This window comes from Cygnus atratus, chromosome 2 (assembly GCF_013377495.2).
Source record: "Cygnus atratus isolate AKBS03 ecotype Queensland, Australia chromosome 2, CAtr_DNAZoo_HiC_assembly, whole genome shotgun sequence".
NCBI lineage: Eukaryota > Metazoa > Chordata > Aves > Anseriformes > Anatidae > Cygnus > Cygnus atratus.
In genome coordinates, this window is record NC_066363.1 from 57763197 (window position 1) to 57780730 (window position 17534).

Genomic DNA, 17534 nt, shown 5'->3' on the forward strand with positions numbered 1-17534 from the left:
GCAGCCTTGAAAATCCTTTTTCCTGTATTAGCCTTATAGGCCTGATTTTTATGCTTGACATAATCCTGTGACGTGTCAAACAGAAGTGCTCTCCAAGACAAAATTTGGATCCCATAGGTTTCTACCTTCCTACCATGTTTAGTTGCTGAGAGAAGGAATTGTATAGATTAAGAAAAACAGTGTTACAGGAAATTTGAGCAGGAGATTGTCAGCAAGAGAAATGGAGAAAAAAAGTTTGATGAGGGGAATAAAGTGTTCTAATCAAACATGGGACTGTCTACTGCTATTTATTCTATAATTTTATTTTTCTTCTGAAAAGGTGCCATTTCATTTCTTTGCACATTTTTTTGTCTGGATACTGTGATGACCTTTTCCCCAGCAGTCCAGAAAAGTGAATTTTGAGACTTGGTTGAAGACAGGCAGAAATTATTCAGATCTATGTCATGAGTTTCTGGCCTGAACTTCTGTTCCCACACAGAAACCCACCAATTTCAGATGGACCATGTCTGGTTCTGGCCCAGTGGTTTTCACTGTAGACTGAAGTATACAGCTTAGCTGGGAAGAAAACCCTAGGGAGATAATTTCAGACTCTTAACTTATTCACTAGAGAACACTGCTTCTCATACAAATTGCTGCAAATCTCTGTACTTAGTGAGGCCAACTGTGAAATGAGAATAATAATGCTTATACACCTTTGTAAAGTGATTTCAAATCTACAAATGGAAATTTAAGTTCAAAGCATTATTATTAAACACATTGTCTGGATAGGGTAATGAAGAATTGAGAGACTCAACTCCTTTTCTTAGCATCTCAGCTCAAAATGTATTAACTCTGGTCAATCTGTATTTTCTGTACCTCTCTGGATCTGATAAACAGCTGTTGAAAATCATATACAGCTTTGCAATCCTACAGTTTAGTCTGCGTAAGTTATGCTTTTAGATTTTCAATTAGAATTTCTTCTAAAAGTTGACCGAAATGTTGCTTAATGTGTAAAACAGTGCTTACCAAGGGGCTTCTAGAACCACTTTCAGTTTTAAGGTAACTTTTATTTTAAGGGGGTGGCTGTAAACTGGCTATTAGCTGACTGGCAGTTCTATAAATTGCAGTACTCTGTTTCTTCATCTGCTTTCTGTGGAGCAGATGAAGAAAGCCAAAGGTTTCTCCGGGCAATCATATTACAAAAATCATTAGATTAAGAAATAGTAATAAATGTCATACTGCTTTTAATCATCTTTCTGGTTTTAAGCCTTTAGGATTTGCGTTTTCAAGTGTAGCTTCTCAGGTGTAAAAGCCAGAAAATTGCTTTAAATAAATGGAGGTTAGTGGTAAGACTGTATGTGGGACATTTTTAACACAAAAAAAAAAAGGCAAAATTCCATTGATTTTTAAATCTGTCAAATACTGTGAGATTGAAGCTTTTAAAGCACTGTAAGCAGTTGTCTGATAAATTTCAGTTTCTTGTTGAAAATACCAATATGATTCAAACTATGTTAACTGGCTGTCATGCTCACAAGGACGCTGATTTGACAGAGGTTCTGGTGGAGGACTTAAACACAGTTAAAACTGAAGCAAATACATAGCTCTCCTAAAACGGGTAAGATTGCTTTAAGGTTTATATCTAAGCCTGTGCTGCAGTGTCATTTTAGTGGATTTTGCTTTATTTTTTATTTTTGGAGTGGGTCATTGCTCTCTGGTCCTTTCAGACTGGGTGGTAGAGTGTTGAATGTCCAAGCACTTTTTAAAAGTTAATTGCTGAATGCTTGATAATTCCTTTCTAAATAACATTCTGCTTGAGGCTGTGGGGGCGTGTGGATGGCTGTGCATGCCCAATGTCTATGTGACTTTAGAAAGAAAATATTAAAAGCAGCTGGATGCAAATGCAGTTGTGCAGAATTTTTGAATGATCACAAAATCTGTGGTGAATTTGGACAGGATAAGCACTAGAATAAGCATTGAAGTCCACTTTAAATAGTCAAATAAACCAGAAGATGTCAGGATGAAAGTATTTTATGACAGTCTTTATATTCACGGCAGGAGAAGCAATAAAGATATTTACAATACGAAGTTGTGTATAAGGAACCTAAATTAGGTCTCAGAAAGAGATATTGCATATTTAAAAAGAGATGTTCACTAAGGCAGTCATGTTACTTTTCTGCTGTATGGATTTACAGTTTTGAAATGGTTATGCCCCGTAACTCTTAATTAAGCTTGACAGTTTTAGTATTGAAATTGAAGGAGCTGGTTGGAAAGACAGTTTGCAAACAAGGGCCTCTCTTAATGGTCCCAGAGCTTGTCTTTGTTTACAGGCTTTACCATATTGTGGAGGAAGGAAGAAAGTAACAGTTATCTTTAATTATACATGATCTGCAGCATGTCAAAACAAGGGACTATAAAAAAGCACAAGTTGCTTACAATAAAAGCAGTTAGCATAGACTGTGTAGTGACTAAACCTACCAGAAGTTATTTAGATGACTGGTATCTTATGGTAAGAGATTACCATACTCATTTGGTGAGTCTAGTTGTGTAAAGAATCTACTTAAAGGAGTTCTGTGGTGGACCTACTTTCTTGTGAGCCTGAATTCACATGATACGGTATCCTATAATGCCAGACTACAAAGTGATCCAAATAATGCCATCAAACCATTTATTTGCAAAGGGTTTTCCCAATCTTGTTTAAAAGTTAGATGGTTGAACAGTGCTAGATGTTCTACATGAAATAATTTTTTTATACTTCTGGAAGAATCATCAATATTCTGGCAGCATTCTACATCTATTTCTTTATCATCAAGTAATTTTATTCCAAAATGGAAATGTTGGCCACTTCCTGATTCAGGTAAGCCCACCAAAAAGCTTATCAGACCTCTTCAGTCCATAGAACTTTGGCTTTAGATCTTTTTTTTTTTTTTTTTTCCTGCCAGAAGGCAACACAAGAACTTATTACAGAATAAAATCTGAAAAGGAACCTAGTACAGGTTACATAAAAATTCCTTACATGGCTGATAATATAATGCAATTTTCATTGCCTTATCTCTGTTTTAGTTTGAGTTTATTTTTTTCAGATGTAGGCTTACCTATTTGTAAAATAGATAGAAGTATGTCTTAAATGTGTTTTGTTTGTTTTGTTAAAAAAAAAAAGAAAAAGTCAGCGTTAGATTTAAAGTTAGAGAATGTCCTAAAACAGGTAGCAGAATTCAGCTGCCCCCATTGGGTAGCAAATTAATTTTCAAAATATTACAGAATCACAGAATCATCTAGGTTGGAAGAGATCTCCAAGATCACCCAGTCCAACCTCTGACCTAACACTAACAAGACCTCCACTAAACCATATCACTAAGGGCTACATCTAAAGGTCTCTTAAAGACCTCCAGGGATGGTGACTCAACCACTTTCCTGAGCAGCCCATTCCAATGCCTAACAACCCTTTCAGTAAACAAGTTCTTCCTAATATCCAACCTAAACCACCCCTGGCGCAACTTTAGCCCATTCCCCCTCGTCCTGCCACCAGGCACATGGGAGAATAGACCAACCCCCACCTCGCTACAGCCTCCTTTAAGGTACCTGTAGAGAGCGATAAGGTCGCCCCTGAGCCTCCTCTTCTCCAGGCTGAACAAGCCCAGCTCCCTCAGCCGCTCCTCGTAAGACTTGTTCTCCAGACCCCTCACCAGCTTGGTCGCCCTTCTCTGGACTCGCTCGAGCACGTCCATGTCCTTCCTGTAGCGAGGGGCCCAAAACTGAACACAGTACTCAAGGTGCGGCCTCACCAGAGCCGAGTACAGGGGCACAATCACTTCCCAGACCTGCTGGCCACACTGCTTCTTATACAGGCCAGGATGCTGTTGGCCTTCTTGGCCACCTGAGCACACTGCTGGCTCATATTCAGCCGACTATCAACCAGTATTCCCAGGTCCTTCTCTGCCAGGCAGCTTTCCAACCACTCATCTCCCAGCCTGTAGCTCTGCTTGGGGTTGTTGCACCCCAGGTGCAGGACCCGGCACTTGGCCTTGTTGAACTTCATACAGTTGACCTCAGCCGATGACCTGGACCGATGGGTCCAGCCCATCCAGATCCTCCTGCAGAGCCTTCCTACGCTCGAGCAGATCAACACACGCACCTAACTTGGTGTTGTCTGCAAACTTACTGAGGGTGCACTCGATCCCCTCATCCAGATCATTGATAAAGATGTTAAAGAGAACTGGCCCTAGTACTGAGCCCTGGGGGACTCCACTAGTGACCAGCCTCCAACTGGATTTAACTCCATTCACCATGACTCTTTGGACCCGGCTACCCATCCAGTTTCTAACCCAACGAAGCATACACCAGTATTAAAATGAAGCTCATGGAAAAAAAAAGACATTATTTCATAAGATAAGTATTTGTGAAGATTGTTGGTAAATTGCAGTCCTTGCCTTTACTTCTTACATCTGTTAGAAAGACTCTCAGGGTAATCATGGAAGACTTTATGCTCCTCACCACTCTTCACCAGAACCTCTGGGGGTCTGAGTGCCCTCCAAGCACCACCACCGTGGCTCAGGTGGACCACCTGAGTTCTGACCACTGCAAAAACACCTTTTGCCTTGTGAATTTTCTGGATGGCACTCCAGATCTTGCATCAGATCTGCTCCCTTCGAAGTAGAGAATAATTTGCTTTGAGAAAACTGCAAGACTGAGAAGGGGCTATGGTTATGAGCACTAACATCCTGGCTGTCATCCAGTCAGAACAGGTTGAAGAACCTGCTGTAGGTGTTGCAGAACGTACTGTCTCAGTGTGGATTTTCATCAAAGCATACAAGGTGAAATCCTGGGAATTGATAGGAGTTTTCTCATCAGTTTTACCAATAATTCCTGAGGAGTAAATAATTGATGATTGGCAATCACTTTATAATTTACATAACTCTTTTAAACTTGGTGAACCTTCTGAATACAGAAAAACAACTGATTCCAGAGTCCACCTTGGTTTAATGTCTGGTTGAATGGTATGTGCATTTCAATAAGTGCTTGATTAGTACACAAGAGTTCAAGACAGTAAGAGATGATGTATTTCACTGAAATGGCTAAAGGGAAATACGAAAACACAAGTTCATAAACTTAACCAAAATAGAGTTTGGCCATAATTCACTTGTGGTTTGTAATGTATTTTTTTTTTTTTTTTATAAAATCGGGCTGTAAAGCAGAAGGAAACTTTGTTTTTAAGTATTTACTCACTTGATGAGTAGAAACATAATCTTTCTGGGGTTTCATAATGCCTTTTTCCCTATTTCTGCATTCTGAAAAAGGGATCTTACTCTCTGAACCCACAACAGTATTCTGGAGTTTAACTATTCTGGAGTTTAACCCTGGGAATATTCAGCAAATTCACACAGGACTTTGAGCCACAGCGTACTAATCTTGAGTATGATAGTTAGACTGTGTGTGCGAGGCAGAGGGAGAATTTAGTGTATACAAATAGTAAAAAATGTGCTAAGAAGGAATCCGTCTCAATTTGTCAATGGGAATACCATGTGGAGAGGGAAGAAAGACAACTAAAATCATACTCTGTTAGATTTAGAAATCTTTTGCTGTGCTGCTATTTCCTTTTGTGACTCCATGTACTGAATCTTCTGAGGATAGTCAGAGAAGCACTCTTCTCACCTGAAAGATATCTTACAAACCAGAGGTTATACTTTTCTCTGAAAGAAAATCTATATGTTACAAAGAAGACAGTGGTAGGTATAATGTTCTTTTAATGCCATGATGAAGTATTTATTCAAGTATTTACTATGTAATACCATGATGAGTATTCATTTAAGGTGTGAAAGGGAGGTTTTGATAAATAAGCTTTGGAGAACAAACTGTATCCAGGTCAGTGGACTGCAGCATTGGGTTTCCACATGCTCTTCCTGTTGAACTCTTTTATGAAAATAATTCCAACAATTAACTTTTTGCAGCAGGGAGAGAAGGTTCTGCTTCCCTTAGAATAACATCATGTCTGGTGATGAAAAAGCTGTCCTGACTGAAGCAGGATTTGGATGTCAATTCACTCTGACAGAGGAGGGACCTGAATGTGGGTCATCCGCCTCCTGAGGGACTGCTCCAGCTATTAATCCCTGCTGATAAAAGGTACAGCGCATTCCCAGTTTAAAAAAAAAAAGATGGTTGATGCTGTGAAGCCAGATCTATTAGGTATGCTCTGAGCACAGCTACTTCAAATGTGCCCTTCAAATGAGATCAGTAGAGAAACACGGATAGCAACAGTGTTTTGAGATCAAAGAAGGTATCCAGTTGTGTCAGCCTCTTAAACTTCAGGTGCATCTTGGTGCAGATAGAAATCAAACCTTTATGTGCCTAGAAAATGTTAATACCAAGAACTGAAGTGTCAGTGGAGTGCTCGGTGGCAGCAGAGCCGGGGTTCGAGCGCTATGATGTCAGGCACTTAAAGTGTTCATGTGAATCTTACTCTTTGCTCAGCACTCTAATATGTAAATCATTAGTATCTATTGAGTTTTGTTATTCCTATAGAAAATACCTGAAGATATACCTTAGATAGGTAAGATAAGGTGTTGGTATGCTGTCAGCAAAGTTGTCCTTCTGAGTGTTTGCTGAGGGTATTGCGCTTTGTACCAACTTTCCAAAAGAGATTACCAAATAATAGCATCTGCCTTCTGTGCCTTCTTATTCCTTGGGGTCACTTTACCCTTAGCGTGCACATTGAGCTAACAATAGTGGCTGAAGTTCTCAAGTCATCTGAGGAGCTTGTATGCCGAGCTGTATCTGTAAAAATAGAGACATGCCATATAACAAGTATTGTAAGTATGGTGTATGCAGACAGTGTGATGCTGCGTTTTGAAAGTGCAAGGAGGACATTAAGTTTGACAGGATTATTGATCAGCTAGAAAGTGAGTAACTGTCTTGGGTTTTCTTATAAGCTTGGAACTTACTGAATAGTAGTAATTCTGGGGGCACTGAAGCAGTTGCTGTTTCCTAAAATTTATGTAAAGTGAAGAAATTGTAATATTTTGTTGAGGGGAAAAAAAGTTAAAAGGTAATGTCTTACAATAATGCATGGTTGTTTTTCAGCCTGAAGATAAAATGGAAATTTCATAGATTCTCTCTGCATCTGTTTGCATTTTCACTTAGATGTACATTTGAACTCCGTTCCTCCTAATGGTCAGTGCCTAGAAATTTTAAACAAGAAAGTCAAGTTTACCGTAACACTATCAATATTTTTATGGCAAGTCTGTATGTCTAATTCTTGTCTTTTAAGAGCTTCCCATTGTTATCAACCTTACAGGGGGTAAAATAGGTACTATCTCAGAAGATGTCTGTGAAATACAAAGCTAAACATCTAATGTTTTCATACATATATACACACATATATGACAGTTGCAGCAAAATTCCCGCACTCTTCACAGAATCACAGACTAGTTAAGGCTGGAAGGGACCTCTGGAGTCCATCTTGTCCAATCCCCCCAGCTCACGCAGGGCCGCTTTGAGCAGGTTGACCAGGCCCATGTCCAGACAGGTGTTGAGTAACCCCAAGGAGGCAGACCCCACATCATCTCTGGGCAACCTGTGCCAGTGCTCAGTCTGCACAGTAAAGAAGTTCTTGCTGATGTTTAAATGGAACCTCTTGTGTTCTAGTTTGTGCTCATGGCCTCTTGTTCTGGCAGTGCACACTGTTGAGAAGAGCCTGGCTTCATCGTCTTTGCACCTTCCCTTCAGATTTTTATAGTCATTCATAAGATCCCCCCTGAGTCTCTTCTTCAGGCTGAACAGTTCCAACTCTCTCAGCCTTTCCTCATAGGAGGGGTGCTCCAATCCCTTTGTTATCTTGGTAGCCCTCTGTTGGACTCTTTTCAGTATGTCCAGTTCTCTCTTGTACTGGGGTGCACACCACTGGACACGTTACTCCAGCTGTGGCACCACCACTGCTAAGTAGAGGGGAAGATCACCTCTCTTGACCTGCTGCCAATATGCATAATGCAGGCAAGAATCCCATTGGCCTTCTTAGTGGCAAGGTTTATCTCTTTTCTTAAGGTTTATCTGAAATGTGAAAGGTTCTGTCAAATTCTGCAGATTCTTGGGGTCTAGTTTTCCACTTCTGCAGAAAGTTGCCCTGCTATTCTACTCCCTGGTTGTGTCTTCAGCCTTAATTGGCTGGAATTTTTTCCTTACCTGAGGGTAAAATATAATGGACTAATCACCTAGACCCTTATTTGTCTGTCTGTATAGCAGAAATCTCTTTCCTTTGGCTCTTGCTGGGCAATTCGAGTCCAACTGGTAGCCTGGAGAACTGGAAGAGTATAACTGATAAGGTGATCGTATATCAGCTAAAAATAAAATGGTGTTTTTTGGATAATTCTAAATGTATTTGTGCTAAGGATGAAACGACAGACCTATTTGCACAAAGCACAGAATCATGGACAGATAGTCAGTAACATCTCTGGAGATGAGCACCAAGGGGGTGTGATAAACCAAGCCAAAGGCCTTGCAGTAGCAAATGGTGTATACATCAGTGTATGTCTCCAAGACCGCCTTAGGGTTTATGTACTTTGAAAGTCCTTACATCCCTGAAATGACTGATTATTTTGTTTTGTTTTCAGACAAGAGTTGGCACAAGCATTGTTTTAATGGATATAATAGTAAGAAGCGTGATTGTTATGATATATATTTAAATACACTGTTCTGAGGATACAATTCATGTATGATCTCATTCTGAGGTATTTGATGCACAAAGAGCAGAAGTCCCAAGCACCCGGAAGTGTAACTGGGAACTAGAGAGTTTGTGTGAAAATGGTGTCCTTTCTCATACTGATCATATGAAAAATGCTCGCAATTTGCAGAGGGCCATCAGAGTTAAATGACAAGTTTTCATTCCAAAGTGTGGTGCTCTTCTAGGAGCAGCAGTGGTCAATAATATAGGTGGCTTGTCCCACAGGTATGGCTGTGTTTGTCACTTATTCTGAAGAATTAGTTGGTTTGAATTCATCCATGCAAATTCTTGTAGAGGGCTCTCTGGAGACTACCATGTTTTAGTTTTTCAGTAGGACAGTTTGCACAAATCCTTTCTTCCTACTCTTCTTCCTGGAATTTGCCTCGACAATGAAGAGCTGTGAAATATTTAAAAATCAATAGAATTCACATTTTAAAAAAAAATGGAGTGCATCGACGGTGGTAACACTGCATTTGCACGAAAAACAGCTGGGTATGCATATTTGATTTATTCACTCAGTCTTAGAATGTGTTTGTAAGGTCTGTGATCCTTTTGCATAATTTGCTCTGGTTTATTATTGGTGTTGTCACTCTTACAAGGAAAATTAAATGGCTTGTTTGGAGGCTGGGGATTCAGCATAGTAGAATGCAGCTACGCGGTGTTTTGTAAGTAGTAGCTATAATTAACACAATAGCCCAAGCTTAAGTGTTTCTCCAAGTTAAAGCTGACAACTACCTTGTTAGCAGGAGCACAGGCGAAGGGACTGGATTTTACTGACTGACGTTAAAGAAGTTTTTCCATTTTAAATGTAGTAGTTCTGCAAGATTTGCTGTGAAACTTCTTTTATGTTAAGCATTTATATTTCAGAGTGTTGATTTGGGATGCATAAGTTTGAAATGATCTTTTTTGTGATTCCCCAGTGTCACAGGTGAGCAGTGGTTTTTCTGGTGAAGAGAAGCACTGGTAAGAGGGAAACTTAGTTCAAGCAGCAAAACAGCAGAATGAGGACCATTTTTATATAACGTGCATTATTTGTTCAGTGCGAAGTGAGTTTTTATTCTGAGAGGTTACGTTAAAAGTGTTATCTTAGGTTTTGACATTGTGTTTTTCAAGGAATTTGTAATGCAGATAATAAGAACTTTTGGGTTAAACCCTCCTATAAACTTCCCTCTTCCCCCAGCTAAACCACAAATAGAAGTGTCTAGTTGGCTGTCAAGTATAACAATCAAAAGTGAGAGTTGAGTGTAAGTATACTGAAAATAAGATTACAGACACCTAATGCTTATTAAAATTAAGCAAATCTTGTGGCATTAGTCATTTTCGTATTATAAAGGCATTATAAAAAAAAAAAGCCTTGGTAATCCAAAAGCCATGTGGCTATTGGTATGTTTACAATAGCATTTTATTTTGGATCAAGAATATTCTATTGAAGCAAGTCTTCTGCCTATGTACTATGCTTCGCTTTACATTGCTGAGTGGTTTTGGTGTATATAAACTAATCTCCCTGTGGATGAAATTAAAAACATGCTTCAGAACTTACTCTCCTACTGCTAATGCATATTTATTGTACAGGACCAGACTAGACCTAACCTGAAGTAGTCTTCCTCCCTCTTTTCCTTCCCAAAACATGTAGTGTGAATATCGTACTTTCAGCATCACCAGTTTTGCTCTTTAGAACTGATTTTAGTATGCCATGCTACTTGCTAATATAGTATATGTGTAGATAGTGTACAATCATTGAGTTGCCAGCGAAACTCAGTTGATAAAATCAGAATCTTGTCTTGTGAGGCAGAAGTGAACTCTAGATACCAATTCCCACATCAGCCAGTAAACTGTGTATTAGGAACTGGACCTGTATGTTAGGTAGGCAACGAGAAGGTTGGTGTTTTTTGTTCTTTTAATGCTTAAAAATAAATAAATAAGTAAAAAGGACTTCGGAGCATCAAGCATCTAAGGAACTCATTCTGGTGTGATTTTGCTCCTCAGTGTCTCAGTTTTTTATTTATTTATTTATTTTGTTAATTGCCATTTATTTCATTTCTGATGGGGACATTGTTCCAGTTGAGTATGTTTGTGAAGTGGGTGGTAGCTCCTATTTAAAAAAAAAAAAAAAAAAAAAAAACTCTGAAAGCAAGAGTTCCTTTAAATAAACTAGCAAGAATGTTTGTAGTAACAAGCAAGTAGTTCTTCCCAGAGTTTCAGTTTTGGAATTAACACTCAGGGATGGGTGCTTCCTTGGCAGAAAATTATGTATATTGCTTGCTGATTCCCCAAACTTCTTTATCTTAGTTCTAAAATTCCTAGTTCTCTGTATTTAGGTAACATCTCAGTATGTGCTGAGCACCTCTTTGCTTTTTCATAAAGGCAAGGTCAAAAAAAAAATAGGCAGCACATTGTCATTCATTTTTTTAGTGGAAACTCTGCTTCAGTCTTTGGATTATGTAGCCCGCTATGACCACAGTAAATATGCTGATGACTTTGAGCATTTTTCAGTGTTAAAGAAACAGCTAATTGTGGCTCTAAGACTAATGCAATAGAATGAACAATGTTTTACTAAGAAGATTTCTGAGGTTGCAGTGGGCCGTTAGAATACTTTTCCTTTTGGTGTATTCAATTCTACCATCAGTTTCTGCGGTTGGAGACCTCGGAAGATACCATTCTAAGGTCCTTTCTCTCTCACGGATGTAAAACCAGAATACTTTGGTTGTAATCAGTGATTTTTTCTACATAAAAAGAAGAATGTGGGTTACTTCAGTAGAGTAGTATTCTTTAAATAGTTATGTTTCTAATTTAAGGAATATCCGTATTAAAACCTTTTTTTCCACTTGTTTGCTAAAATTGCCTACTGAAATTTATTCCATTGTATGCTAGTTTCTGCTTATGTCGTAATGAATACCTTTATAAGCTGACTTATTAATTGTCCTGTGATCGTGAAATCTGTTTCACCAATAGAAGAAGTACCCATTCCAACCTTTCTTTGACTTAATAACCTTTAGCACCATGCAGGTGCCAAGTCTTTCAATCCACACAGTATGTTAAGAAAATCTTTAAGTGAAAAACTGATCATTTCTGATTATTTGGTGGACTGCATTTCAATTGAATTGGAGAGTTTAACGTACTCATTTAAAAAAAAAATCAACAGGTTGCTTCAGTAATTGTGCGTTGCTTATCTGTAGCAATACCCTTATCTATCTTCACTGCAGTTTTGCGTGAACATTATTTTGTTGTGTTTGCTGTTTTCAGGAACTGCTTTTTTAGGTTTTGTTATGAGATGCTCCCACTAAATATAACTTCTCTGGTGTTCTTAGAATCACAATTTCAATGTTAATTCTTCTACAGCACAAGAAACTTTAACTGCCGTATGGAGAATAGCCTCAGCTGTCTTTTGTCAGTGTTGATAATTTGGAATTGTGAAAAAATTCCATGTCCTATCCCACATGCTCTGACACTTAAGAAGGCAGTGACTATTGATTTAAAAAATGGATCTGTGGGGCAGGAATTTACTGATTGATGGTACTGGAAACCAAATCACTTGCTTTTTTTTTTTTTTTTTTAAATCCCGGAAAATTGACTGGCGTGAGAGCAGCAATGTGAGTGTCTTTGCACTGTCCATACAGGAAGGAATTTTCAGAGGGATCATTCTGAGCTTTTCTGTCAGTAGCTTGTATTTCTGGACTCCCACATATGTGATCAGAAATATCTGTAGCCCAAATCTCTGCAGTATCTTTTGCAAGGATCTTGATTAATATCTTCGATATCTAGATGTATTTCTACAAGTGCAGAGATTTTCTGAAAATGTGTAACTGTCTTCCAACTTTCAACTTTAAACTCACAAACTACTTTACTAGTGGTAAAATCCCTGATCCCCCGTACTACCTGCCTCTTTTCTTCTTCTTCCTCTGCGCTAAACCTGCCTCTCTTAGTGCAAGACTCTTGACAGATCATTGGAAAGGAAAGGAATGGCTCCTCTACAGACAGGCAGTAAAATACAAAAATACAACTAATATTGCTCAGCAGAAGGTCCTTTCTGTGGCTCAAGTTCTGACTTGGGAGTCGTACTTCGCTAGCACCTTGAGGCGTGACAGTATCTGAGCACAGCAAATCCCCCTGTGGTGTGGTACTGCTTACATCATTTCACAAAGAATGAGTACAGCAGTGGTCTTTCCCAGAGGCTTCTTTGTTTGAAGTAATGAAAGCCTTTTTCCCTCTGAAAATTCAATAGCCAGAAGCCTCACAGTATGCGGAATAGCTTCTAGTGATATTATTTGAACACTGAAGGGAAACAAAGAAGGGGCATATATTGTGTTATTGTTTCCCAGACAAAAGATTGTATTTAAAAATATATATGCCTTTTGAATATGCTTTGTGGCAGACATAGAGCTTGGAGACTGGCATATGACAAGGGGAAATCAATAAAAAATGCATAATGATATTATAAATATTTATAGAATAGCTAGATAAGTATAATATGACAGGGAGAAGCCACGAAGGCTTTTAGAACAGAAAATGTGTGCTCTAAGCCATCCTAGAATTATTCTGAGTTAAAACGGGGTATAAAGGCATTACATAGGCTGACAGAGAAGTTCACTCCACCTTTGATTAAAATCCTTTCTAAGTGAAGCTTAGTCAAAGAACGTGGCTAAAGATAAGTTGGAAAGCAGAAGGGAAATAACAGTTTTCAGAAAGGAAGGGATTGTTCAATGACTGTCCCCATGGAACACAACGGAAATGTTGGTTGATTTGCAACCGCGGAAAGTAAGGAAGTAGTTCTCTCTGTCTGTGCGGGATTAAAAAGCTCCATCTTTTTCCAAAGACTGTGAGTTTTCCAAGTCTGCTAAAAAATATGGATGAGATGAATTTTTTTTTCTTAACTACAATTTTTGCATATAGCTGGCTGTTGATGTAGTTGTTAATGCACCTGTTAATATGTACATCTAGGAGTTATGCATGTCAGACTGCAAACAGTAAATAGGACAAGAAGTGGGTAAGAATGGAGATGAACAAATTTGGTTCCCTGAATACATGTAGAAATTTTCTACAGCCATCCTTCTGTCCTGTCCTGTAAAAATTTGTCATTACCGTCTGGCCAGTTCCACAGGTCAGACACTACGAGAGGACTTACATTGTGGTGCTTGGCTGCATTCATCCTTTGTGTTGATGTAAACACCAAGAATACACTGGAGGTTTTGTGTGGAGGAATTTATTCTTTTCTGCTTGTGCTGCAGATGGCTGAATTTGCTCAGTCAGCAAAAGCTGCAAGAAAAGTACATAATGAAAGAAATTTATACTAAAAATGGAAGAAAAAGAAAAGCCAGCAAAAGCTTCTTCAGTGTAGATATCTATATCTGGGGACAAGATATTTTTGCTGCTGAAATCTTGCTTACAGAATTCTCTTTCCCATTAGTCCAAACAGAGCACAATTTTGCTAATGGTTGGGTCGGGGTGCTAATTATCTTTGTGAAAAATGGATGGGCAGACAGTCCAGGAGATAGATGCTTCCTAATTTGTTAAGGGCTTTAAAGATAAATGGCCTTGAAGTAAATTTGTTTTCAAATGAATAGCCACTAGAGTGCTGAGAGCAGTGGCAAAGTGAGCTCTCATCAGGTTTTCTCAGAGTGATGGATGCTGCATATTCTGTCCACTGACGTGGTCTTTGCCATCAGAAGTCCCAACTTATTAATAGCTTCTAGGGCAATGGTTGTAAATTATTGCAGCCCAATTTTATTACTGTTTTACATCTACCAAGGACTGAGCCCTTTATGTAGCTTTATATTAACTCAGTGAGCACCATTAAAATACTGACATTTAGGTTCATTTTGGTAGCATTAGCCATAGCATTCTATCATGCATTAATTACAGAGGTTTGAAATGACTGGAATGTTTCCTTTTCTAAAAGCACGAGAAAAAATAGTTTACATTTCTCCCCCACTGCAACCCGTGACTTTGCTGAAAAAGAAACAAAAAATACTCCTAATTGTATGCTCTGGAGGCATCTACTTCTTTGCTTCTTTGCAACCACTGAGCAAATAATAAGAAGCAGCCCTTACGGGCTTCATTGGGCTCTTGGAAGTGTCACCTCTGAAAATCAACCTCTGAAGTCTCACTGTGGACACCTACATCTAGGGCTCCGACTTCAAAAACATATCTTAATGTATAGCAAGAGTCCTCCTAATGAGCAACAAAAGCTAAAATCTTATGTATTTCCATATGCTGATATGGCTTAAGGGTTTAAAACAGACAGAGAAATGCCTTCTGTGATTCACAGCAGGAACACGTTTATAGCATCCATGTCTATTTGTATTATCATATCACTGTAAGAACCTGCAATGTTCACTGGCTCTTTTCAGTGGAGGGCACCACTAGATGATTATGTTTAATATAAGGAGTTGGCAGCCTTTCTCACTTAACCATCATTAGGAGATCTGCTGCTGAGGTCCCATTTTGTGAGGCAGCTGGAAATTGGCACTTAGTTTGAATGTATTGTTTTTTACCTTTCTCTTCAAGGGCAAGGCAACACTGTTCAGACTAAGCAAAGAAGGTTTTCTTACTCTCCTTTGTTTACTTGGTCCTCTGACCTCTCCAATCTTTTCAAAGTAAATTTATTCCCCTATATGTACATGAATTAAATAGAAATGTGGACCATGTCATCAAAGATGCAAGCGTATGACTTGAGGGAAGGTATTTAAAAGGACCACACAGAAGGTATCTATGGTAAACTTGCAGACTTTTTACAGGAGTAAAAATTATCTAGGTCTTCGGTACCATATCTCTACACTACTGGGGGACAATACTATCACTTCTGTTTTACAGATAAGGGAACGGAGCCATATAAGATATGTGCATATACAGATAAGGAACGGAGGTCAGCGGAAAAGCCCAAGGTGATTGAAAGGCGAGATATGGAATAGGGATGCTCTGTTCTCCTAATCCTCTATTCAGGCTGCCATTCATGATTTTAACCATTGTCCTCTTTCCACTCTCACCCCAAAACATTCCCGCATCTTCAGGAGTTTCAACACCTGTATTTTCCCTGGTAATGTTGTATGGCTTCAGCCACTGCTTCACCTGTAGCCTTTCTGCCTCCTCCTGTACTGGATCCACTCAAAAGCCTGAAAGGCTTTCTAGTTACAGAGGCTTTCTTCTTTCAATTACAGTAGTTTCATATGACCAAATAATACTTCATTAGCCTGATTGCCTAAGGATATCAAGCTCCAGGGGAAACTGATATTCCTATATTATAGGCAAGATAATTAAGTGAAGTAATGCAAATCCCAGCACAAGCAACTGTAATAAGACAGGGGATGTATTTACTCTTTGAAGCCAAATTGTGTAGTATCTTAAATCCTTTTATTTTAAGGCTCCTATATTTGTAGATTTATTTTCATCCCTCACAGTGGACATATTGCTAGGACAGGGTGCTTTAGGAGCCCATTCAGACTAGTGGAGCAGTTCAGGTTGCTGGGAAATCCAGTGAGATCCAATGAAATCCAGTGAGTCTTTGGCATCACCTCGATAACACAGGCTAAAGAACACATTTGCTTTGACTGACTTTGATTTTGAGCTCCTTGGATATGACTTTTTGTTCCGCGTTTGTAAGGCAACTACTGCAGTGGCTGTACTGTGACTGAAGCTTCGAGATGATAGGATAACGCAGGAACAGAAGCCATTGATGTCAGTAAGAGTTCTGCATCCCCTGGGATAGTGGACTGTTGAACCTAGATTAGAGACAAGTTCATTCTGAGATAGCCACAGCCTCCCCTGTTAACAGAGGCCATGGCAAAGCTAATATCAGTAAATGCTGCATTCAGCTGGCACCAACAAGCAGGAGATTAAATGAGAGCTATATAGATGAGGGGTCCTGTTGAGGGTGGCCTTCAGTGGATAACAGTCTCTTATAAATGAAAAGTTTTTTAGCAAAGCCCTACCAAGTAAAAGGTGTCTAATTAAGTTCTGGCTGCTTCTGTATCTGAAAACGATGAAACCTGAGAAGCAATGAAATGAGTGGAGTTGCTCTGAGGTAGCTGGACTAAAATTAAATGTGGCAAAAGAAAAAAAAAAAAAAAAAAGCAAAAAGAAATCAATATTCTTGCTAATAAGAGTCAATGTTTATCTTACAGGAAACCTGAAGTTTTGCCTTCTGATTCTGAACCAGCCTTTCAACAAAGGTCATTTTCATTGTCTGTGGAGCAAAGGTAATAATAACTTACATATATCTTCATTTGCTTATTTACTTGGCTGCTACCTGGCTAATGAACTTCAAGTCTGTTGAATTGCTATGTGGCAATTTCCTCTAACTAGAGCAACCTTTTGGTGAGGGTGTGAATCAGCAGAATATGTCCCTTGTTGCAGAATGCAGCAAGTGAACTGATTATGCAAATTCTGCTTCTCTGCATTGCTTACGTCAGTGGGAACTTTCTGAACTGATCTGTGAAAGATTCTTTAGCTTTTCAGAAGCATCTTAGGAGTGATCATTGTTTTGCTGACGAAGTGTAGTAGATCAATGGTGTGTTTAAAAGTCTGGGAGCAAGCATTCCTTTAAAGGTCATCAGTGAAATGTGTTAATTTTAATCAAAATAAAATGAACCGTGTAGGTATTATGTTGTGAAAGTGGTGGGAATTTGTGTGTATGTCAGAAATATGCAAATCAAATTTCACTACCCTTTTGTTTAATATGCACTGTGCTAATCAGTTCTGGTACAATAGCTGCAAATTTACTGACATTTTTTGGAGATGTATAAATCTTTAAAAGCTTGGAGCTATTAATTCCTCCAGTGCAGAAATGTAGTCCTTCAGAAGCTTTGTGACAAACCACGGGAAATGTCTCTAACTTGTTATCAGGCTGGGA

General features: G+C 38.9%; 1 protein-coding gene across 15 annotated transcripts in view; it reads left to right on the forward strand.

The window, feature by feature from the left end:
• Positions 1-17534, forward strand: part of TPK1 (thiamin pyrophosphokinase 1) — a 322063-nt gene that overhangs the window by 42780 nt on the left and 261749 nt on the right. For 14 of the 15 annotated variants that reach the window (XM_035552546.2, XM_050709121.1, XM_035552547.2 and 11 more), the window contains exon 2: positions 16807-16881. In XM_035552546.2, the coding sequence (XP_035408439.1) occupies positions 16807-16881 (75 nt within the window). Of the gene's footprint in view, positions 1-16806; positions 16882-17534 lie in introns of those variants that run through there. The other variant, XM_050709114.1, reaches the window with a different exon arrangement.